This window comes from Cladophialophora yegresii, assembly GCF_000585515.1.
Source record: "Cladophialophora yegresii CBS 114405 chromosome Unknown aczIN-supercont1.1, whole genome shotgun sequence".
Classification (NCBI taxonomy): domain Eukaryota; kingdom Fungi; phylum Ascomycota; class Eurotiomycetes; order Chaetothyriales; family Herpotrichiellaceae; genus Cladophialophora; species Cladophialophora yegresii.
Window position 1 is genome coordinate 3292719 of NW_006913045.1, and position 21849 is coordinate 3314567.

General features: G+C 53.6%; 8 protein-coding genes across 8 annotated transcripts; 4 read left to right on the forward strand and 4 right to left on the reverse strand.

The window, feature by feature from the left end:
* Positions 1 to 1412: 1412 nt before the first annotated feature.
* A1O7_01180 (alpha amylase) lies at positions 1413 to 6125 on the forward strand (the record flags this gene model as incomplete). The annotated part of the gene is made up of 2 exons (XM_007755219.1): positions 1413 to 5984; positions 6039 to 6125. 2 exons carry the CDS (start codon positions 1413 to 1415, stop codon positions 6123 to 6125), a joined length of 4659 nt encoding a protein of 1552 aa, XP_007753409.1.
* Positions 6126 to 7124: 999 nt separating this feature from the next.
* Positions 7125 to 8680, forward strand: A1O7_01181 (uncharacterized protein; the record flags this gene model as incomplete). Its single annotated transcript, XM_007755220.1, has 2 exons — positions 7125 to 7493; positions 7649 to 8680. 2 exons carry the CDS (start codon positions 7125 to 7127, stop codon positions 8678 to 8680), a joined length of 1401 nt encoding a protein of 466 aa, XP_007753410.1.
* An 819-nt stretch (positions 8681 to 9499) lies between these two features.
* On the forward strand, positions 9500 to 11105 carry A1O7_01182 (3-deoxy-7-phosphoheptulonate synthase; the record flags this gene model as incomplete). The annotated part of the gene is made up of 5 exons (XM_007755221.1): positions 9500 to 9505; positions 9585 to 9642; positions 9719 to 10621; positions 10714 to 10909; positions 10979 to 11105. 5 exons carry the CDS (start codon positions 9500 to 9502, stop codon positions 11103 to 11105), a joined length of 1290 nt encoding a protein of 429 aa, XP_007753411.1.
* Positions 11106 to 13316: 2211 nt separating this feature from the next.
* On the reverse strand, positions 13317 to 14087 carry A1O7_01183 (uncharacterized protein; the record flags this gene model as incomplete). The annotated part of the gene is made up of 1 exon (XM_007755222.1): positions 13317 to 14087. One exon carries the CDS (start codon positions 14085 to 14087, stop codon positions 13317 to 13319), a length of 771 nt encoding a protein of 256 aa, XP_007753412.1.
* Positions 14088 to 14950: 863 nt separating this feature from the next.
* Positions 14951 to 16561, reverse strand: A1O7_01184 (uncharacterized protein; the record flags this gene model as incomplete). Its single annotated transcript, XM_007755223.1, has 1 exon — positions 14951 to 16561. One exon carries the CDS (start codon positions 16559 to 16561, stop codon positions 14951 to 14953), a length of 1611 nt encoding a protein of 536 aa, XP_007753413.1.
* A 778-nt stretch (positions 16562 to 17339) lies between these two features.
* A1O7_01185 (uncharacterized protein) lies at positions 17340 to 18790 on the reverse strand (the record flags this gene model as incomplete). Its single annotated transcript, XM_007755224.1, has 2 exons — positions 17340 to 18523; positions 18574 to 18790. 2 exons carry the CDS (start codon positions 18788 to 18790, stop codon positions 17340 to 17342), a joined length of 1401 nt encoding a protein of 466 aa, XP_007753414.1.
* Positions 18791 to 18817: 27 nt separating this feature from the next.
* A1O7_01186 (uncharacterized protein) lies at positions 18818 to 19324 on the reverse strand (the record flags this gene model as incomplete). Its single annotated transcript, XM_007755225.1, has 1 exon — positions 18818 to 19324. The coding sequence occupies one exon, from the start codon at positions 19322 to 19324 to the stop codon at positions 18818 to 18820; it is 507 nt and encodes a 168-aa protein (XP_007753415.1).
* Positions 19325 to 20471: 1147 nt separating this feature from the next.
* On the forward strand, positions 20472 to 21653 carry A1O7_01187 (uncharacterized protein; the record flags this gene model as incomplete). The annotated part of the gene is made up of 1 exon (XM_007755226.1): positions 20472 to 21653. The coding sequence occupies one exon, from the start codon at positions 20472 to 20474 to the stop codon at positions 21651 to 21653; it is 1182 nt and encodes a 393-aa protein (XP_007753416.1).
* Between the last annotated feature and the right edge of the window lie 196 nt (positions 21654 to 21849).

The following is a 21849-nucleotide window of genomic DNA, read 5'->3' on the forward strand; positions in this document are numbered from 1 at the left end:
TACAATTGCGTCTGGCCTGTCTCATCGCCTTTTGTCTGCTGTGGGACCGCGAGAGGTACTACTCAGCGCATTCCGGGATACGTCCGACTTACATATTGCAAGAGAAGTATACGAGCTCATTGAAGGCCATGTCGGTTGATTGAAAGTCGCCGAGACTTGCAACGTCCTTGAACGGCAAAGGGTTCAACAACATCACATCTTCCCTGAAAGCGTCACTGACTGGAGAGATGACAAAACACTAATGAAGGGCGTCGTCGGCGCACTCCCACAAAAAGCCTTTGAAAGCCGGCGCGCCTCGTCACGACACACAATGGCCCTGCATCACGAACCGTGCACAAACCAATCTCTACGAGATCATTTCGTAAATGGAGTGCTGCGTTGAATGAATGAGGTTTTTACTTGTCTGTAGTAGGGCAGACTTACTCCATACTCCGTATGCGGCTCTATGATAACAATCGTTGGACAGGCGGAGGCTTACTCGGAACATCGAGTGGCTGGATCGCCAGGATGTGCAGATCGACATCGATATGCACTGGATACCCCATGGGGACGGACAGCGCAAAGTTTTCCTGAACATTTTCCAGAAGGGAACAATTCTGTTGGAGACTGGAGGTCAGGGAGACCGTGATCGTACATATACGCCGCTCCCGCTACTTGCTACCTCGTACTCCGTGGATTCTCAACCACAGCCTTGAAAGAGCTGTTTTCTCGCCATCCTCGCTTGCGGCTCCAATCAGCCACTGACGCAGGAGATTTCGCATCTCAGCGAGTGTGCAGCCCCTCTGTTTTAACGATAAGCACCCGCGGCTAGGCGTCATCAAGGTACGGTTAGCACCTAAAAAGCTCGATTGGCTCTCCGCTAGTCGCCCGGTAAAGTTGGAATTTCTCCGTTCCTTTTGCTGGAAAGTCGGACAGGTACTCCGAACAGTGGGATGCAGGAACACGCCTGACAGGAACTTTTCCATGTCAAATCGCCCAAACAGTGCTCGGAATCTGGTTTGAACCACAGATTGATGCGCCTGCCGTGGGGTGGACTTCCCAGCCGGGCTAGCTGTTTCCTTCCCGCTTCCAAAGTTCCTGCCTCGCCGTCGCTGTTCAATTGGCGCTTTCCTCAAAGTGTCATAATGAGCTTTACAGCACTAGAGCTTCATTCGATATTTCTTCTCTGCTTTCTCACCCATTTTCCGCTGAGCGACCACCCTGTCTGACAGCTTCGGTGCTCGCATCGTGTATTCCTATCACTTTTCAGTCTTTGATCCGCATTCTTTGAGTATCATTGTTACCAGCCAGCACTTCCACCTTGTTCCGCTTTCAGATTCGAATTGAAGCAGTAGCCGACAATGCAGCAATAGAATAGCAACTCGACAGAACTCTACCCCAGGCCCACCTCAGTCTTACCGCGAGCCAGGAACATGCCTCCCAAGACTCATCAGAGCACCCGCCAGGTCTACCTCCTGCCTCTCACCGATGCAGGAGCTCCGGACGTGCCAAACGAGTACATCTACTTGCCTGCGCCAACCGAGCCAGCCTACTATTTGAGGTTTGCCATTGAGGGTACCAGCTCGATATGTCGTCAAGGCAGTCTCTGGGTCAATTTTCCCTTGAACAATCAGCCCTTCGATCGGAACCGGTACCATGAATTCAAGCTGCACCCGGATTTCAACCGCACCCTCGAGATTGACATCCCCATCACCTCTGCCGGCGCATTTTCTTTCTACACCACTTACACGCCTCTACCCGAGTTCTCTACGTCTGACGTGGAGCCTCCTAAGCCTACTCGCACTCCTACCTACTATGTCGATATCGAGCCCAAACTGCATCTGGGCGGCGGCACCTTGCCTCTCGATGCTCTGGGCATCTTCTCGGTCGTCTCAAAATTCATGGGCAAATACCCTGAAGACTGGGACAAGCATCTCAGAGGAATTAGTGCAAGAGGGTACAACATGGTTCATTTCACACCGCTACAGACCAGAGGCGAGTCCAACTCGCCCTACAGTCTGTACGATCAGTTGGCCTTTGATCCGGAACTCTTTCCGGGAGGCGAGGACGACGTCGCAAAGATGATCAAGTCCATGGAAGACGTACACGAACTCCTTGGGTTGACTGACGTCGTCTTCAACCACACGGCCAACAACAGCAAGTGGTTGGAGGAACATCCCGAAGCAGGCTACAACGTCGAAACTGCTCCTTGGCTGGAGTCTGCGCTGGAAGTAAACCGCTCTCTCCTTGAGTATAGTGACAAACTCGAGTCGCTAGGCTTCGCCACTGAGTTCAAGAATACAGATGATCTAAACAAGGCTGTGGATGGTATCAGACCACACGTCATCGAAAAGATCCGTCTCTGGGAATACTTCGTCTGCGACGTCAAGGCTGATGCTCAGGCAACCATCGACGCCTGGAAGCGAGGTGCCGTCACTCCGCCTGCTGAAGGTTTTGAAAATACCATTGGTGGTGGGCTTGACACAGTCAAATCCTGGAATCTCCATCAGAAGGCCGCTTTCCTTCAGGACAAGGGCATGCTCAACGGCCTTCGCATTGATGGCCGCTTCTCACGAAAGGTCAACCCTGAAATCGCTGCTGCCATTCTGACTGCCCTATTTGGGCGGTACGAAGATGGGGCAAACGCAAACGCTGCAATGGATGAGATCACAGCCATTATCAACGAGCTGAACGTCCCTTTCTACCAAGAGTTCAATGATGACTCAGCCGCTATCATAGAACAGACCAGAGGCCGACTCCAGTACACGAGGATGGACCCCAATGGTCCCAGACTGGGCCCTATCACCAAAGAGAACCCGCTGATTGAAACGTACTTTGTTCGGCTCCCCCAAAACGAGACCACGGAGAAGCATAGCCCACGAGCTTTAGACCTGGCCGTCAATGGCTGGATTTGGGCTGCTGATGCTATGAAGGACAATGCTGGTCCGGACTGGCGGCCTTACCTCAGAAGAGAACTCATCCCGTGGAGTGATTGTGTCAAACTGAGATACGGCAAAGGTCCCGAGGACAGTCCGTATCTCTGGGAACACATGACGAAATACGTTCGATTGATGGCCAAATACTTCACAGCTTTCCGCATCGACAATTGTCATTCTACCCCGATTCATGTTGCTGAATACCTGCTGGACGAAGCACGGAAAGTCCAGCCCAATCTGGCTGTCTTCGCCGAGCTGTTTACTGGCAATGAACAGATGGATTATGTCTTTGTGAAGCGTTTGGGGCTGAGCGCCCTCATCCGTGAAGCCATGCAAGCCTGGAGCACGCAAGAATTGAGCCGCATTGTGCATCGCCACTGCGGTCGACCTATTGGGAGTTTCGAAATCAACGTTCCCTCAAGATCAGCCAACAAGTCTACAGATAACGCCGTTAACGGCAGTGGTCCACAGACCAAAGAAGTTGTGAAGCACATCAGGGAGTCTCCGGTCCACGCATTGTTCATGGATTGCACTCATGACAATGAGATGCCGGCTCAAAAACGAGATGCCAGAGATACTCTGCCCACGGCCGCGTTGGTCAATATGTGTGCGTGTGCCACAGGCAGCGTCATGGGTTTTGATGAGATCTATCCCAAGCTTGTCGAGATTGTGCACGAGGACCGCAAGTACACTTCCATCAGCTCGGAAGGCGAAGTCCATACTGGTGCTGGTGAGGGTGGCATAGCTGGCGTCAAGAAACTGATGAACCACATCCATACCATGATGGGCAAGGATGGATATGACGAAACCTTCCTGCATCACGAAGGCGAACTCATCACGCTTCACCGTGTTCATCCAGACTCCCGAAAAGGCTACTTCCTGATTGCCCACACCGCGTTCCCGGGCTATGGGAATGGCAATGGCGGCCTGAGCCCTGTTCATTTGGCTGGTACAAAAGCACGGCCCCTTGGTGCTTGGGTTCTCGAAGTTGACCAAAGTGAGCAAGCAAAGAAAGCTGCCTTGGAGGACAGCGAATACCTCGTTGGTCTGCCCGCACGAGTCAGAAACATCAAGGGCAGCACCATTACTCATGAGAATGGTGACACCACCATCACTGTGGCCGATTTCTTCCCGCCTGGCTCCATCGCGCTCTTTGAGACCTGGGTTCCCTCTGCCGAGCACTCTCAAGGCCTCGGGACGTTCATTTCCAGTGGTACCGATGAAGCTTTTGGCGGACTTGATCTCATTGACATGAACTTCGTTCTGTACCGGTCGGACGCGGAAGAGCGTGATCTCAGCGACGGTCAAGACGGTGTTTACAACATCCCTGGCTATGGTCCCTTGGTCTACGCCGGTCTTCAGGGCTGGTGGAGTGTCATTGAGCCAATCGTCAGACGGAACGATCTCGGTCACCCGCTTTGCAATCATCTCCGTCAAGGCCAATGGGCCCTGGATTTCCTGGTCGGACGCATGGAGAGAATTTCGAAACAGGAAGGCTTCTCAAGACTCCTTCAACCCGCCCAGTGGCTGAAGGAACGATTCGACGCAGTTCGCACCATACCAAGCTTCCTCTTGCCACGTTACTTCGCCCTGATCTGCCAGATTGCCTACAATGCGGCGGTCAAAAGGGCGGTCGAGCTGATGAGTCCAAACATCCAGCATGGCCAGAACTTTTTACAAAGCCTAGCGCTGGTCAGCATTCAACAAACCGGATTCGTCAAGTCTGCCTCATTGTGGCCTGACAAACGTGTACCGTCACTGGCTGCTGGATTGCCGCACTTTGCTGTATCCTGGGCAAGATGTTGGGGTCGAGACGTCTTTATTTCCCTGCGTGGCTTGTTCCTGTGCACAGGTCGATTTGAAGAGGCAAAGGAGCACATCAAGGCCTTCGGTAGCGTTCTGAAGCACGGCTTGATCCCAAACCTACTGAGCAGTGGCGCAGCTCCAAGATACAACTCGCGAGATTCGCCTTGGTTCTTCCTGCAAAACATTCAGGACTACTCGAAGATTGCACCTGATGGAGCCGACATCCTCAAGATGAAGGTCCCGCGGCGATTCTTGCCCTACGATGACACGTGGTTCCCATGGGATGATCCGCGGGCGTACTCCAAAGAGTCGACCGTCGAGGAAGTCATCCAAGAAATTCTCCAGCGGCACGCGTCCGGACTGTCTTTCAGAGAGTACAATGCTGGTCCTGAGCTCGACATGCAAATGAGACCTGAAGGGTTCCAGATTGACGTCCACGTGGACTGGTCGACGGGAATTATCTTTGGCGGCAGCCAGTGGAACTGTGGCACCTGGATGGACAAGATGGGTGAAAGTGAGCGGGCTGGTAGTAAAGGAGTGCCGGGAACACCGCGAGATGGCGCCGCTGTCGAAATCACTGGGCTTCACTACAGTGCCTTACGATGGGTTGCTGACCTCAATCAAGGAGGACAGTACCAGTGGTCTGGAGTCAAGACTGAGACAGGGGAGGAAATTTCCTTCGTGGAATGGGCCGACCGCATCAAAGCCAACTTTGAGAAGTGTTACTGGATCCCGTTGGACCCCAAGGACGACATCGAGGATGATGTTGACCCGCGGATTATCAATCGGCGGGGTATCTACAAGGATCTGTATCGGTCGGGCAAAGAATACGAAGACTACCAGCTGCGGCCCAATTTCCCGATTGCCATGGTTGTGGCCCCGGATCTGTTCACCCCCCAGCGGGCTCTTCACGCGCTGAAGATGGCGGACGACGTCCTCCGAGGACCTACAGGAATGGCGACGTTGGATCCGTCGGACCTGAACTATCGACCGCACTACAACAATTCCGAGGACTCGACCGACTTTGCCACGTCCAAGGGAAGAAACTACCATCAAGGACCGGAGTGGCTATGGCCAACCGGGTTCTTTTTGCGAGCCTTGCTTTACTTTGATCTTCAGCGACGGTCCGATTCGGCTGGAAGATTGGAATCATTCCAGCAGGTGACCAGACGTTTGGCGGGATGCAAGCAAGCCATCAAGGAAAGTCCTTGGAAGGGCTTGACAGAATTGACCAACCAAAATGGGTCGTTCTGTGCCGATTCGGTGAGTAGAGCCATGCATGCCTTTTCCGGAGCGCGACAGCTAACAGTGTGACAGTCCCCTACGCAAGCATGGTCGGCGGGTGTCATGATTGATTTGTTCCACGACGCGTACTCCCTGGCACCACAGACAAATGGAGCATGAGCAGGATAGGGCAAGGAATAGAAGGAGGGTGGGGTGGGAGCTCGGAATGGAGATGGGCGAGCTGCCTACCTTGGAGATGTCGATATGAGGCTACACCATTGATCCCTAGAATGGATGAGGTCCGGGCTGTTACACAGCGCAACAAAAGAATATCATTAGATGGCACAATGCCCTTAGAAGCGGAATGAAATCAAGACTTTTACTCTACCGTTTGGATGCCTCTTAAACATAATCATCGACTCGGTCCTCCTGCGAAGTACACGATAAAGACACGAGCTGCCCCAGCCTCCGCCACAGTGCAGGAAATCGACATCGAGCTCACTCCCGACTAGGACGAGGGTGAAGCCGCCCTGTGCTCACCCCAGTGTCGCCAGATTCTGCTAAAAGTTGGCGCACGTCGAACGCTAGCCACTAGGGGCCGACGTGCGCTACGTGGCTAGCGTCCGACGGGCGCCAACTTTAACTTAATTAGTCGAATCTCTCGTGGCCTACATAACTGAGCTGAAGACCGCACAAGCGATGAGACAGCTCGCTAAAGCTGCTGGTCCTTTGCGATTGCAATTATGCGGCGTCTGCCAGCTGAGGTTGTATCCTGTTGCGAGGTGCAGTACTTCATATCTGCAGAGTCATATCATCTCGCTCTGGCTGGTAGGCCACTCAGCGCAAAATCAAGCATCTGGATGCGAACAACCGAAATTCGCACCTGTCATCCTGCATAAGAGTTTGAGGGAGCTACTGCAAATCTCTCAACTCAGGTCTGAGCAAGCACTGGCACACCTCTTCCGGACCAGGCGAACCACTGATGTCGCTCAGCTCGCAAGACACCATGTTGCGAGCCGAGTCCGCATCTTGATGCTCATTTCCCGTGCCTGCTTCACCATGGAGTCTCCTGGCTAGACGATATAAAGTAAGTCCTCCAGACTCGTACTTCTCTTGAATTCTTTCATTGCCAAACTGATCTCCTGAATCCCACATAACTGTCATCCACCTGACTCCATCATGGCTAAAAGAGCCGACAAGAACATGATCTTCCAACGAATGGACCAAACTGGCGACACAACACATGTCGTTGCGTCTCTTGCGATAGATCCAGTCAACTCCGTGTTGATATTGTTCAATGATCAGACCAAGCCGCAGGACGTGAATCTGCTCAAGGAATATTACGTCCGCGCGACGCGTGACCGTGACCGTGTCCACGCACTCGGCATGAACGGTGAAACCAACGTCGAACAGTTATTAATGGGCGACGGGAGGTACATGGAGAATTGGAACGGGTTATTGAAGCCTAAACCCAGCGAGAAACCCGAGGAGAATGCCCTTCGAAAAGCTTTGCAACAAAAGCCGGTCCTCCTGCCGGGCGAGAACGAGGTTAGGAACCCAAACTTGTCCGCGTGGAATTTATCAACTGTACCAGCCGTCCCCCGACATGACCTTCATCGAAAAATTAAATCAGATCATGCAGTACCCGAACGGTGTATGAAATTCGTTATGTTGGCTTCGCGACGCTCAATATCAGGGATAAGTTTGTGGATGCCATCAAGAATAACAACTTGACGGAACTCTACCGTGACATCGCATCCCGTACCTCGGGCGCAACAGAGTACAAAATCGCAGAACTCTTCAAGGATGCGCAATTCGCCGGTCAAATGCTCCCGGCCCCTAGTTTGAAACCGGTGTTGCTGCTTTGTCCCCGGTATTCTGGCTTCAACAAACCCGGGGGAGGCCACAATCCGGAGGGCGATAGTGACGTCCGAGGACAGGCGCAGCTCATCCACCTTTTCGAGGAAAGGTTCACCATTATTACTGTTGGACACGATCCCGTAAATGACCGCCCTGGCAGCCCCAACAATGACGACATCAATAGCGCCCATGCCAAGTGCCACCTGGGTGAGTTCTATCTCAAGGACCCTCTGGCCGGTAAAGGGAGAGGAGAGCAGGTGTCGTTCCTGCTCGCCCTAATGAAACGGTATCCGGGCAGTCTATACCAGTTGGGACAGAAGACTGGCGCAATGGATGCAGGCGCCCTGGGTGGGATCCCAACGCTCTACATTGAACACGAAAGCAGCCCGACCTTCAAGCGCATGCTGCCCTGGGTGGAGACCATACCTTTCTATCGATGCGCGAAAATCAACAAGCCGCCGACGGTACAGAATAGTCTCAGCAACTTCGACAAGGAGGCCCTAGCCTTCATGCGCGCTGGGTTCAAGAAGCTCAACGAAGAAGGCCCCGCCGCACGGTCGGACCTGCTCAACCTGGGCCCAGAAGATCAAAAGACACTAACCAAGATCTTCAAGCTGAAATCTCTGGTCGCGCCGGTGAATGCCCAACCGTCTCTGTGGGAAGTGTTCAAGGTATTTGACAAGGTCGACGTTGCCGGTAACACGAAGATGGTCGAAGATTTGGCCGCGCAGTGGGAAGACAGCAACATTATCAAGGGATACAACCAGAAGGACCGGAAGATTATCACTCAGGGCATGGGTGATCTGGTGAACGAGTACACGGGCAAGGCTGTCATCATCAAGCCCGAGGGTAGTTATGAATATCACTGGAGGTAGAACCGCCAAACCCCATGCCTGATGTGAAGCAAGGCTCGGGCTTTGGAGGATGTGTGGTGGCGTAGGAATGAGGGTTTCCAATCGCCTATATAGGGATTCGATAGTGCCAATTGCAATTACATAGAGAGGTTTGCGACATCTATCGACCTGCCAATAGCGATTTGCTATTAGCGCTGGCAGTCAGAATTCCACCACTAGGACTCGCTCCGAGATCATCGCTGGCCGCACCCGTGGAATAGTGCCCCAGCGTGCTCAGCTCGCCGACAGTGTAAGGACATTAAAGCTGGGCACTGTGCGCGTCTAGAAATCATGATCTGCAAGGCCCCAGCTCATAGTCCTATATTCACTGCCGCGACCACCTCTCAGCTAGTTCCTACGACGGTCTCATCACGATCTGACCGAACATGGTCGAAAGGGAACGATTGGCACGCCGCCAGTGGTGGATCGTCTTGTTGGCGCTGTATGCAGTGGAGAAGTCGAGGATGAAGGTTAAGTGTGAAGGTGAGCGAGGTGAGTGCGAGAGTACGGAGTACTGTAGTCGTTCTTAAAGCGGCACAGCTAAGCAGTTTCCCTTGACTTAAGCCGCCAATCAGGCCTGGAACAAACGACATGCGTCATGCAAGGCACCGAAAGTCCAGGCCCTCGGCGCTCAAGATCGGATCAGATCAATCCAGCGCCACCTTGAGCTTCTCCGCGAAGTAAAAATAATTCTGACCGCCCCTCCGCATTCTCGTTCGTGCCACAGTCATATTCAGCACGAGCGAGCATCATCATTTCTGGCTGCGACTTTTCATTTCTGCGCAACCACTGTACACAAACATGGCTGTAAGTGGGCGGAAGCCACCCCAGAGAAAGACCTGCGGGGCGATGTTGACTGACTCGTTGACGGCTTTGCGACGAACAGTCATACTATATCACGAACCCCCACGTCGGCAACAGAGAATCTTCGGAAGATTGGCGGAGTATGTCTTGTCACCCAATTACCTCTCTATCCTACCTATCCTTACTCGACGTGCTGATCCGAGACGACACGCACAGTCAGTGGTTACAACCCACTCACGCCACCGGACCTCCTTCAACACGAAATCCCGCAGACTCCCCAATCGAAAGCCACGGTGCTAGCCGGTCGAGATGACTGCGTCGCTGTGGTGCAAGACACGGACCCTCTGCGGCGGCTACTCGTCATCGTCGGACCGTGCTCAATCCACGATCCGGCCTCCGCGCTCGACTACTGCGACCGGTTGCTCAAGATGAAGGCAAAATACCAGGACGAACTGGTCATCGTGATGCGGTCGTACCTCGAGAAGCCGCGCACAACCGTCGGGTGGAAAGGGCTGATCAACGACCCGGAAATCGACGGGTCGTTCCTGATCAACAAAGGCCTGAGGCTCAGTCGGCAGCTGTTCGTGGATCTGACGTCCAAGGGCATGCCTCTTGCCAGTGAAATGCTCGACACAATCAGTCCGCAGTTCCTGGCTGATTTGCTGAGCATTGGCGCCGTGGGCGCCCGGACAACGGAGAGTCAATTACATCGCGAGCTGGCCAGCGGTCTGTCTTTCCCTGTGGGGTTCAAGAACGGCACAGACGGCACGCTGGGCGTGGCGATCGACGCCATCGGCGCGGTGAGACACCCGCATCACTTCCTGTCGGTCACAAAGCCGGGCGTCGTGGCCATTGTGGGTACTGTTGGGAACGACGACTGTTTCGTCATCCTGCGGGGAGGGACCACGGGGACGAACTACGATGCCGAGTCGATAAAGAAGGCCAAGGAGGCGTTGCGGAAGAAGGGTCTCCGTGAGCGGGTCATGGTCGACTGCAGCCACGGGAACAGCGAGAAGCAGCATAAGAACCAGCCGCTCGTGGCCAAGGTTCTGGCCGAGCAGATCGAGAATGGAGAAGAGGGGATCATGGGCGTCATGGTTGAAAGTCACATCAATGAAGGTAGGGGCCGAAATACCGTCCCCCTCACTGTCACCAGCGAGATTCTGTTATTTCCTTTTCCTCAAAAATCCACGTGCTGACTTTCATAATAGGCAACCAGAAAGTCCCGCCCGAAGGCAAGTCCGGCTTAAAGTACGGCGTGTCCATCACAGACGCGTGCATAGGCTGGGAAGACACAGAAGCCGTCCTGGAAGTGCTCGCCAACGCCGTCAAGAAGAGGAGAGAAAAGCTGGGCCAAAAGGCCGTCAACGGGGCGACGAATGGGGAAAGTGGGCAGAATGGGCACGCGTGAGCAGGCTTCCTGCTTTGATAAATGGTTATAACATTGGTTCCACTACAGACTACCGGTCATCCCAGTTGCGAGACCGTCCGCGAAGAGAGTGTGAAGCGGGATCGCGATCGGAAACCTGAATTCGGTCAGTGGCGGCTGAGCCTCAATGTCAAGACAGCGGGACTCTACATTGAGGAATGGCTGGTGGGGTGAATGAATGGATGGATGGATGGATGTAGATGCACGAACGACTCGACGCGACGCGACGCATGACGGACGGATTGGACGCATAGATACCACCCCACAATACGACACACGCAGGCTACAGTAAACCGGATGAGCATGCCCGCACGTCGGGCAGTCAAAAAGTCAATGGAATATCTCAATGACCATTCATTCATTCCTTCATTCCTTCACCCACCGGTATGCCGGCCCCCTCCTAAAGGGGCACGAGCATCGCATGTACTGTAGGACTAACGACGAAATGCAACGAGGCTGTGTGGTACCTAGGTAATAAGGCAAGCCAAGCCCATGTTCTAGCTCGGGTACGGGTACAAGCCCGTGCATTGCTACATGCACCATGTCCATAGCCCATATTCTGTAATCATGTCCTATCATTTACAGGGGCTAAAGCGAGCGGGATATACAGTTAGAGCAGAAGGAAGCGCAAATACTGTATTTAGCCCCCACTCACTCGCTCACTCACTCACTTACTTACTTACTTACCTACTTACCTACTTACTTACTAGATAAGCCTAAAGGAACGCACGCGGGGAGTTAGATAGTCAGACAGGTAAGTGGGCAGGGCACGTAAATAGGCTAGAAGTACATTGGTTAGAAGTATATATATATACATACATACGTACAGTACGTAGACACGGATCTCGGTCAGTGGTCTGCAGTACCTATGATGTGCAATCTTACGAGTCCATACTTATCTATAGGTACCTAGGTAGGTAGGTAGGTAGGTAGGTAGGTAGGTAGGTAGGTAGGTAGGTAGGTAGGTAGGTAATACTCTGTCCTATCCCATCCCATCCTATCCTGTCCGAATGAAAGCTCGAAGAAAGACAGTCGCATGAGAGGAAGCAAAACAGTCAAATCCAGTCCAGACTCCAGTTGATTCGCCGTCGGGTTGCATTCGTTCGCATACCTGTTCGTTCGTGTTGGTAACTGACGACCGTCGACAAGCACGGGGATTCCAAAGCTGAGTAGTTTCGAGTAGACCTTCCTGCGCGCGTGCCGCAGTCTATTGACGGGAAGGGGAATCTTTCGAAAACGAGGGAAGTGTGTACGGTGTATGGGATAGAAACCAGAGGGGTAAATTAGGGGTAGGGACCAGGGTAGAAAGCAAGAAAGAAAGGCGAAAGTTGAGGTAAATCATGTGCACGTTGGTAACTACCACCAAGCAGGGGGACTCTAGGCTGAGTAAACCCCTTTTTTGCGTGCTTGCTGCGGTCTTATTGCAGAAGAGGGTGTCTATCGAAAACAAGGATGTTTGTACCTATGGGATAGAAGACAAAAGGGGGCAGGTGGTAGGGGACGGTGGCAGGGGCAGAGGGACAAGAAGGAAAGGTGAAAAGAAGTGGAGATACTGTATTTGGTGGATGAAGCTGAGATACCTGACTCGACGCACCACGCACGTAAGGAGTGACTTCCTTGAGGGGATGCCTCGAGGGTTGGGGTCGGGGGATCTCACGTGTCGTGCCCACGTCCGCGTCCCTGCCCACGTCAATGGCAGTTTCAATGGCATGTGTCCTGGTCCGTGCACGTGGCATTTCTCTGCTTGTCTTTGGCGTGTTGAACGGAAGAACTGGAAGAGAGAGGGCAGGCCAGTGAATGCAAAGACAAAGGCGGGCAGTGGGCACTGTGTTGATCAAAACTGTCCTCGCTCAAGCCCTGTGTAGCAGGCATGAGGGAAGCAGAAGCCAGTCCAAAGGGGAAGAAGGAGTGAATATTGCGACGAACGACCTGATTGCTGGTGCTGCAAGTAGATCGGACGTGGTTGGTTGGTCGGTTATTTGTTTGAATGATCCATCCGGACGGCGACGAAGTGAAATAATAAGGGGATGCGTTGAAGTGAAGACGCTAAATAATGATATCGTCGACCTCGAGTCGAGGGCCAGCTCATCTGAGGGATCGCGGATGATGATGATGAATAGTGTGACAAGGTCGTTTCAGCCAGCGTGTCGAAGGGAAGTAGACCGACAACTTTGTGTTTACTCAACGACTTGTCTGTAGGGCATGAATCTGGAAAAATGTTTCGCTGAGGCGGTGAGAAAGAAATGAGAAAACTTGAAGGCTGATACTGTTGCTGTCGGTACTGCCGATGCCGTGTCGAGTCTGCCCATCCATGAAGTCACGTCCAGCGTGCCTCTGCCAGGGTAGGAGAACTGTTCGGTCGAAAAAGCAGACAGAGCACCAAAATTACTCCTCATCAGCCATCGGACCGTGGCCACGAAATCCTTCGCCGCCGTGGTTCTTCCATGGCTGTCCGCCCTGTCCGTGCTCAATGCCGCCTGGAGGGCCGCCAGCATGCTGGCCTTGGCCATCACCCTTGCCGAAGCCAGCAGGAGGGCCGTCATGCCCACCCTGGCCTTGACCCTGACCGCCCATGGCGTGGCCAAAGCCAGCAGGAGGGCCGCCGCGATGGCCATCCTCGGCGGCGCCTCGCTTCCCCAGCCCCTTTGGCAGCCTAACTTCTTCCTTGACGTTAAAGTAGCTGCGAATGTTGGGGTTCCCTCCGACAACGGGGTTCAAGCCGTCGCCGTTGCTCTGGGACTCCCACCAGTGCGACTTGGGTGCTTGGATGTAATTTATGCCATTGATCTTGGTGAATCCGGGCTCAGGCGCGCGGCGGACGATGCTGGCCATGGCGGCGACGGTCGGGTCCGGGTGGTCAAGGTAGGGAGTGAGGTCGTCATCGTCGGGCATGGGACCGTGATTACCCTGGTTCATGCCCTTCCAGTTGTGCCCGACGAAGGGCCGGGCTTTCCCGTCAATTTGCCAGTTCTTGTGCTGGACAGGGCCGTCGCGTTTGTCAAGGTCGGCTTCGTCGGCGTAGTACATGGGCTCTTCGGTAGAAGCGGCCGGCGTATCGGACGCGACTGTGCCGGCATCTTGAGGAGAAGGAAGGGCGCCGGCCTGAGCCAATGCATAGGCCAGAATGGTGGCCACCGTGTACGTGGTAAGCTTCATCGTGTAAGTGAGTTGCAGATATTATTGATAGTCAGTTTTGTCAGTATGAGTAGAATACTATATGTGGTTTGTATGTGCAGAGGAAGACTAAATCGGCATGGACACCTCCAACCTTGAAGTATTCCGGGCACTCGCCAACAGCTCTTTGAATGTAGCGATAAAGAGATGTCGGAGAGTGGACATGCCGAAGCAGCAACATCCTGACAAGAAGCCGGTGTAAGAGACAAGACAACGGTAAAGAGACTCCGCAAGGAGAGTTGAATAGGATCGCACAAGGACCAGTGTTCAAAGACTCGATGTCAAAAGAAAGAGATGGGATTGCGAGCTATACTCGATGTCGGTTTGAATAAGGTTGCACAGATGGCTGCTTAGACTCAAAGCTGACTTGAATAGAGGCGTGGTGAGGACGAGGCTGCCGGATGTGTATTTGAATAGAGGTAACTGCGCTTTACCGCTTTCGGACAGGGACAAGGCTGAAAATCGCTGGCGCTGATTGGTTACAGCTCCGCGGGAATCCTGGTTAGATGTGTGTATTCTTGTCAAGGTCGATGCTCGGCTGACTGTGTGGTTCCGTTCCTGTTGTCATGATGTCGCAGTCGATCAATAGAGGAATCGTGATTGCGAAACACACCCGCAATAACTCGACCGTCTGCGCACATCGGTCAGGGTCGAACGAGCTCTGCACGGCAGAAGATGAAGTCGGCAAGAAAAAGATCTGCTTGAATATCAATGACATTTTAAATGCCCGCTCGGAGAAGGTACTGTCAATATTTCAAGCTCGCTGAATCGCTGACAGATGGAAAGGTACAGATGAAACTGGGGTAATTGAACCAAATCCACCACCAAACAAGGGCTATTTCCTCTCAATATACCTTCTGGGCCTCGCCGTTCACTCGGTCATGTTCTGTCTGGGGAGCAGGCTCAGAAGCGATCGGTTCTGTTTTCGCATCGGCATTTATGGCATCTGGCTTCGTGGTGTCGGAAGACGAAGGCTGCCCTACCTCTGGCAGCGTGATTTGATCCTGCTCCTGCTGACGATCACCGTAATTCTCCTTGTCTCCAGTTTCGGGCTCTTTCGGCGTGTCCACGTGCATCTTTGGTGGTTGCTCTTGCTTCGTCGTTGGCTTAGTCTTGGGTGGCAGCATTGTCTTTCCTCCTTTCTTGGGAGGAGTACTGGGTTGCGCTCTCTCATGTGCTTTCTGGGCGCTGCTTGCCGTTGGCCTCATCATCCTGGCCAAGAACCCTTCATCCGGTTTGCTTGTGCTAGCACGAGAGTGCGGTCTCTGGTGACCGTTGGTCAAAGACGCTCGAGAGGCCTTTTTGGCCAGGGTTGCGGTTGTAGATGCGGTACTAGCCCGAGGCGGCCGTGATGTGGGAGGAGCGCTCTTCTTCATATCATGTTTACGCTCGGCCTCGGTTGTTGGGTGCTGTGCCTCGTCGTGCTTAGCCGCTGCTGATGCTGTAGTCGCAGTAGCCGCAGCAGGAAGTTTGCCCGGGACTGTGGGAGGTTTGGGCTTGACTATGGTGGGTGACTTGACGCTCTTTGGGGATGCAGGAGTTTGCTCTTTCTTTGCTGCGATGGGTGCAGGCCTTGACTTGGCCTGTGTGTTGACCTTGGACGCGGGTGGCTGTGACTTCTCTTGCTCGTCCTTAGCCTCTTTCGGCGCTTCTCTCGCCTTTTGCGCTTCTTTCGCGGAGTCAATCACTCCTCGGATCTTCGCAGGTCCGCCTCTGATGTTCATCTTGGGGGAGGTAGGTGTTCTTGGTGAGGGTTGTGTGACAATAGGCGACTTGGGCACAACTTTGGAGTTGATTTGTCTTGTGGGCGGCGCCTTTATCGGCTGCGCAGTCTCTGTAGTTTTGAGTGTGGTCGTCGGTGGTGGTCCTGGTTTGTTTTCTTTAGATGCCTGCATTTTGTCCACCATCGCAGCCGCATTTGACTCGTTCTTGGGTTTCGAGGGTGACGACAGAGGTGCTTTCTGTTGGAGTCGACCCGAAGCAACAGCATGACCCAGATTGGTCACATTTGTAGGGGGCTTGGAAGGAGTGTTCTCAATAAACGCTGAGCCTTTAAGGATCTTACCCAAGCCGCCGTCTTCATGGGCACCGTCCGAGGGGAGCGTCGATTCTGGAATGTTGGCGCTGACATCCTTCAATGCGGTGTCAGTGTCGGATGAGACAGACGGCTTCTCTGTGCCCTCGTTGTCCACAATAGCATTCTCTTGTATGCCTCCCATACTGCTCACTTCGCTGGCCCTTCTAAGACCTAACAATGCGGGGCCTCCGTTTTCGCCTGGTTTTTCGACGGCCACGAAGCTCGCTCGGACCTTACTGACAGGTCTACTGCTGTTGGAGAACTCTGAAGGATTGGGAGATCGACCGCGGCTCGGTGGAGATGTGGATTGATCGCCAGATTTGTTCTCGAACATTGCCCGAAGATTCTTGACTCCGTTGTTACCAGAGCTGGCAGACATGGCTGCAATTCAAGCGAGATTAGCAGGCGCACCCAGGTGCAGAGGCGGCGGCAACGAGAGAGGCAGAAGCCGTGGGATAAACAGGCACCGCAATCAGGTATGCATTGGAGCCGATTTTGGAGACTGCTCTAAAGGACAAAATGATGGTGCAGTTGCAGTGCAGTTGCAGTGCAGTCAGTGTGTGCAGTGAGCAAGTCAAGGTCGAAGGTGGCCTCGGGTGTGGATCTGGGGGGAATTTTGAACAGGGGGTGTTTGGTCTTGGTTCGTGGTTCAATTCACGAGCCGGTTGCCGAGACGCGTTTCGCCTCAAGAAAGCGCGTCGCTGAGCGATGTGACGGGCTTGCAAGAGTGAGGAGCAGGAGCTCAAGGACGACTTACACACAAGCAGCCCAGTGTCCGATGGAGTCTACCAATTCCAATGCTCGAGGTGAACAGCATGTGAAGTCAAATGAAGCTCTTGTGAGGGATCTGTAAACTTGCGGGTTCCGGGGCCACGGCAACCACCATGACGGTGAGCTGCATAAGGAGGCCACGGGGGCTCAGCTTACCCACATCTACCGTGTACACGTGATAGACACTGCCCGATCTCATTCTGCTGTCTATGCGATCCTCCAACCAGAAGTATCTCGACAGCAATTATCATTACTCTGCTATGGAAAGTGGTCAACACAGATCGCCGCTCAAACACCGATATGTCCGCACGCCATGAGAAACTCCAGTCCTCAGAATCGTGCCATGTTCGCTGACTTAATTAAACGTTCTCACTTCGGACCTCTGCTCACACATCCGTCAGTATCGCGTCTGACTCGTCGGTGGGGATGTGAAGGACGCCTGTTGCAATCGCCTTCAGAGGTTTCGCGCTCACGAGATACACAAGCTTCTCCGTCCAAAAGTGCGACACTATCGCTTGGAGCAGAGGCACGCTTCCGAACAAGGTTCCCGCAACCGGAAAGAGCAGGTAGTCCATTATTGAGACAACCGACAATCTCTTGCGGTAGGAGAACTCGTCCGCCAGCTCCTCATACAGACCGGCTTTCTTCATCTCGTTCGCTCTGGCATAAATACACGCTTGATGATAGGCTTCATAGAAGACGACAAAATATATCGTCATCAGAAAGAAACTCGCGGCTCGGAGGTATGAGGTTAGGTCCAGGACAACTGTCAGTGATGCGCACGATGTCAGTGGATATGGTAGAGCCGCGTAGATGGCTGACGCGAGGAGTACAAGGAATAAATGGATAGGTAAGAAGTGCGCTTCAAAGAGCCGGCTGAACAAGATCAGGTTCCGCCAGGTAAATCTTCGAAGCTTTGGGCCATGAAGGGCATGTTGGTTTAGTTGCAAGTGAATCTCGACATGACGAGGCCGTTCGGGGTCGGAGCCGACGGAACTGCCTGAGCTGCTCGAGCTGCCTGGAGTAGCCTGCTCTTGGGCTTTGTAATCGAGGGAGATGTTACACCACCGACGCACAGCATATCCGGTGTCAAGGCATCCCCACATATGTCGAAGGCCTTGAGCATAGCGAGCAGAGTGATCTGCCCACCAGCCCCGAATCCCTGGCTTTCCAGTGGTAACATTGCATTGACTTGCCGGGCTCGCGATGGGTCTGATCATCAGGCGGCCGTTGGTGGCAAAATAACACTTCAACATCATATGCATGTCTTCACCAATCGCCTCTGAACCGGTATCCCAGCCTCCTGCTAGGCAGACGAGAGGAAGCGGAACAGTATAGACTGCGGTCGGAATGGCAATGGTGGTCAGAGTTGGTTTGCTGGTGAAGCAAGAGAGACCAGCACCAGCCCACATCAGATCTGCTACACGCACCAACTGGGGCACCAAATGCGCATTGCGGTCGAAGACAATGGGAGGCATGTACAGCGTCATGTCGGTCATGCCTCCGTTTCTGCGGCGTAGGTGGTGGGCAACGACGGTTTCGAAGTACTGACTCAGAAGATGAGTGTCGCCTAAAACCGTGTCAACATTTTTCGCATGCTGCAATCTTTGAAGCACTGACTGTCCATTACCGTGACCAGGACGCTGGACCAGTTGGGATTGTTCAGATATTTTCGCTCGACTTGTTTCGCTGCCCAGCTGACATTGCTCGATTTTCCAGGTGCTTCGCCGGGCAATCCGGCAGGATGAACAGTGTATTGCATGTCGCGGAATTTGCCAGAAAACAGGGTGATGAGGCTCTGAGCCACCTTGGTGCCGTTGGGATCTCTTTCCTCCATGGCCAGAAAGATCTGCTGATTGGTTAGTCACTGATGCCACGTAATGGTTCTCAGGGTTCGTCTTGCATCGTATGAGGATCGGGCGAGTGCATGGCTTGCCAGGACTCTGAGAGAACTGTCTAGTATTTCAAACTCCTCTTTGTAGCTGGGCAAGACCACCGCGAATGTTACCGAGTCTGACTTTTTAAGTGCACTCGGCTGGAGGTCGGGATCATGGCGGAGAGCGTCGACCGTCGCATTATTGGCGGTAGTGGGCTTCGACAAACCGTGTGCTGCTTTGATATCTCGGGTGGCCGCGTAGGCCGAGGCACACAGTCGCAGAGGAAAGAGGAAGGCCACAACGTGCAGGAAGACCGAGTATGAGATGAAGAGAGTCTGCGCCACGACAGGACTTGCGATGTGGTTGAGAAAAGGAGGATAGAAGAAGCTAAGCCATTCCGTCTCGACGATCCTCAATGCAGCTTCGAGCAAAATGAGGAGGCAGAGTACTGACAGCCCAGGAGTGCAACGCAGAAACCACCTGAGAAGGGACATCCTCGTGGTGCTGGCCCTCTTCGATAGGAGCCTTGGGCACTGAAAGGGAGGAAGATGGGAGCAATAAAGGAGAAGCGGTGCAAGAGGCCACCCTGAGGTCGGCGGATGGCAGCAACGAGTGTGATATGACTGACAAGGACTGATTCGTCGAGGCCTTGCTTGGTTCAGGCTCCGATACTGACAAGAGGAGAGTGGTGCATTCCGAATTCCACACAATTAGTCTGAATGCCTCTCACCTTCGCTCCATCACGCCAGTCTTTTCCACTTCGTCGCACGATCTTGAGCCGTAGCTTGGATGTTCCTGGAAGGCGGCATGACCCGCGTGGTACTTGCCACTGGGCAGCCGCCGCTGCGAACTCGATAGCACCTGATCAGCCATCTGCTTACTCGCCTGTCTCCATCATGTTAGCGCAAAGACGATCAGTCCAGCTGATCTTGTAGTGGCAGAGCAGCGACAAAGATGCGAACTCGCCGTGAGGTGTATACCAAACAACGAGGCTCGTGGGCTCGCTGTGAGAGTTGCCTAACCAGTCATGGCGATTTGAAATTGGCATGTGTGCTGTCTCGGTTCCCACCAATCAAGTCCTCGATGGCAGCCAACGTGCATCATTCGCCGCTCACTTCAGGCTCACATTCGGTTTTGTCTGTGCTCGCCCAAGAAACAGCTTGTTGAATTGATAACCATGTCAAGTGACTTGTGTTGTGGGACGGCTGTGGTTGTCGTTGAGAAATGCGGGAGGATGAGAAACCCAGCGCGGCCGAGGCACTCATATATGGCCGGATTCGCCGTCAGTTGCTTCTGGCAATGCAAGAGTCAGCAATCAGTCGGGGACGTTTGCATGCAGCCAATGATTGATTTTAATCGCCCGGAACTGTGCGGCTCGCTGCGACTGGCCGCCAAAATGTGCGATAGACAATGTGCGGTCCATCAGCGACCTGCCAGAACAGTCCGAGATCTTAGACTTGGGATCTCGAGGCGCAGTTTTCGCGTTCGTCAGTGATGGTCTGGTTACTTTGGCACCGCCCACGCAACTATAGGCTGCTCGCAAGCCGAAGTGGGCGCAGGCGCACACGCAGGCACAGTCTGTGGAGCATTGTCAGGACGCCAGTAATACTGACCTTTCTTACCTTGAGCGGCCTCTGGCTCATGGTGCGGATACTCTGGTACCGAGGAAGCCTTCCCGCAGATTTGTCGTTGTACCCTGTTGCCGACTTGATCAAAGCCAATGTCACCGTCCCTTACGACCGCAGCGGCCGATCCATCAGCCCACCCCTCAGCACCCGGGGCCGCGACATTATCGATCGAGATGGGCGCCGCATCAAGCTTGTTTCTGTGAACTGGTATGGGGCGAGTGACGTTGACATGGTACCGGGAGGTTTGAGTGTGCAGAATCGCACCAAAATCGCTCGGGTCATCTGTGAGCTTGGATTCAATAGTGTTCGGTTGCCGTACGCCGACGAACTCGTCCACAAGAACCCATTGATCGATCCCAAGCACCTGAATGCGAACCACGACCTGATTGGACTCCGAGCGTTGGACGTGTATGCCGCTCTTGTTCGGACCTTGACCGAGGCCGGATTGGCTGTGATCATCAACAACCATATCACGGAAGCGAGATGGTGTTGCGACGGGAATCCATGTGACATGGGGTGGAAGAATAGTGACTTGGGACCTTTCTGCCCCGTCCGACAGACGGAGGAGGACTGGATACAAGACGTCCTGACTGTGATGGAGCCCCATATCAATGATCCGCTAGTGGTCGGTGTCGACCTGCGGAACGAGGTTCGTGGGTTCGCTGGACGTCTGATGTGGAATTCATGGGCCTCTGCTGCGGAGCGTGCTTCGGAAAGACTACATCGTCTTCAGCCGGAGTGGTTGATGATCGTCGAAGGGGTACAGTCGGCCAACGATATCAGGGGAGCCAAGGACAGACCGGTCCGCCTGGCACATCAGAACAAGGTAGTGTACTCTTCTCATGTATATGGATGGTCAGGCTGGGGTTCGCTGGTGCCGTACTGGTATCGGACGTACAAGTCTTTCGCCGCTGATATGACGAGGAACTGGGGATATTTGCGGCAGACTGACACAGCGCCGGTGTGGGTAGGGGAGATAGGGGCCCCGAACTCACCTTCCAGGCGCGACTACCACTACTGGAAGAACTTGATGAAGTATCTAAGGGAGTCTGATGCCGACTTCGCATACTGGGCGATCAATCCACGCAAGCCGGGGAGTAATTCTGTCGAGTCGTACGGGCTGCTACACGACGACTGGCAAACACCCATCTACGACTATAGATTGTTGGATATGTCCAGGTTGAGACAAAAGTGAGCGTTGGACACAGAGCGCAACCTCGACAATATGAGAAGCAATAGTAGGAGTATCTAGAAGTCTGCGTCATGCCTAGTTACTCGTACCCTGGACCGTGTTGAGAAGCTCTCCCGGCACGCCCGGCTGATCGGGCTTCTTTCTCGGGGTATGATTGATGCGGAGGCCGATATCGTTATCAGCAGAATGCGCGACAAGC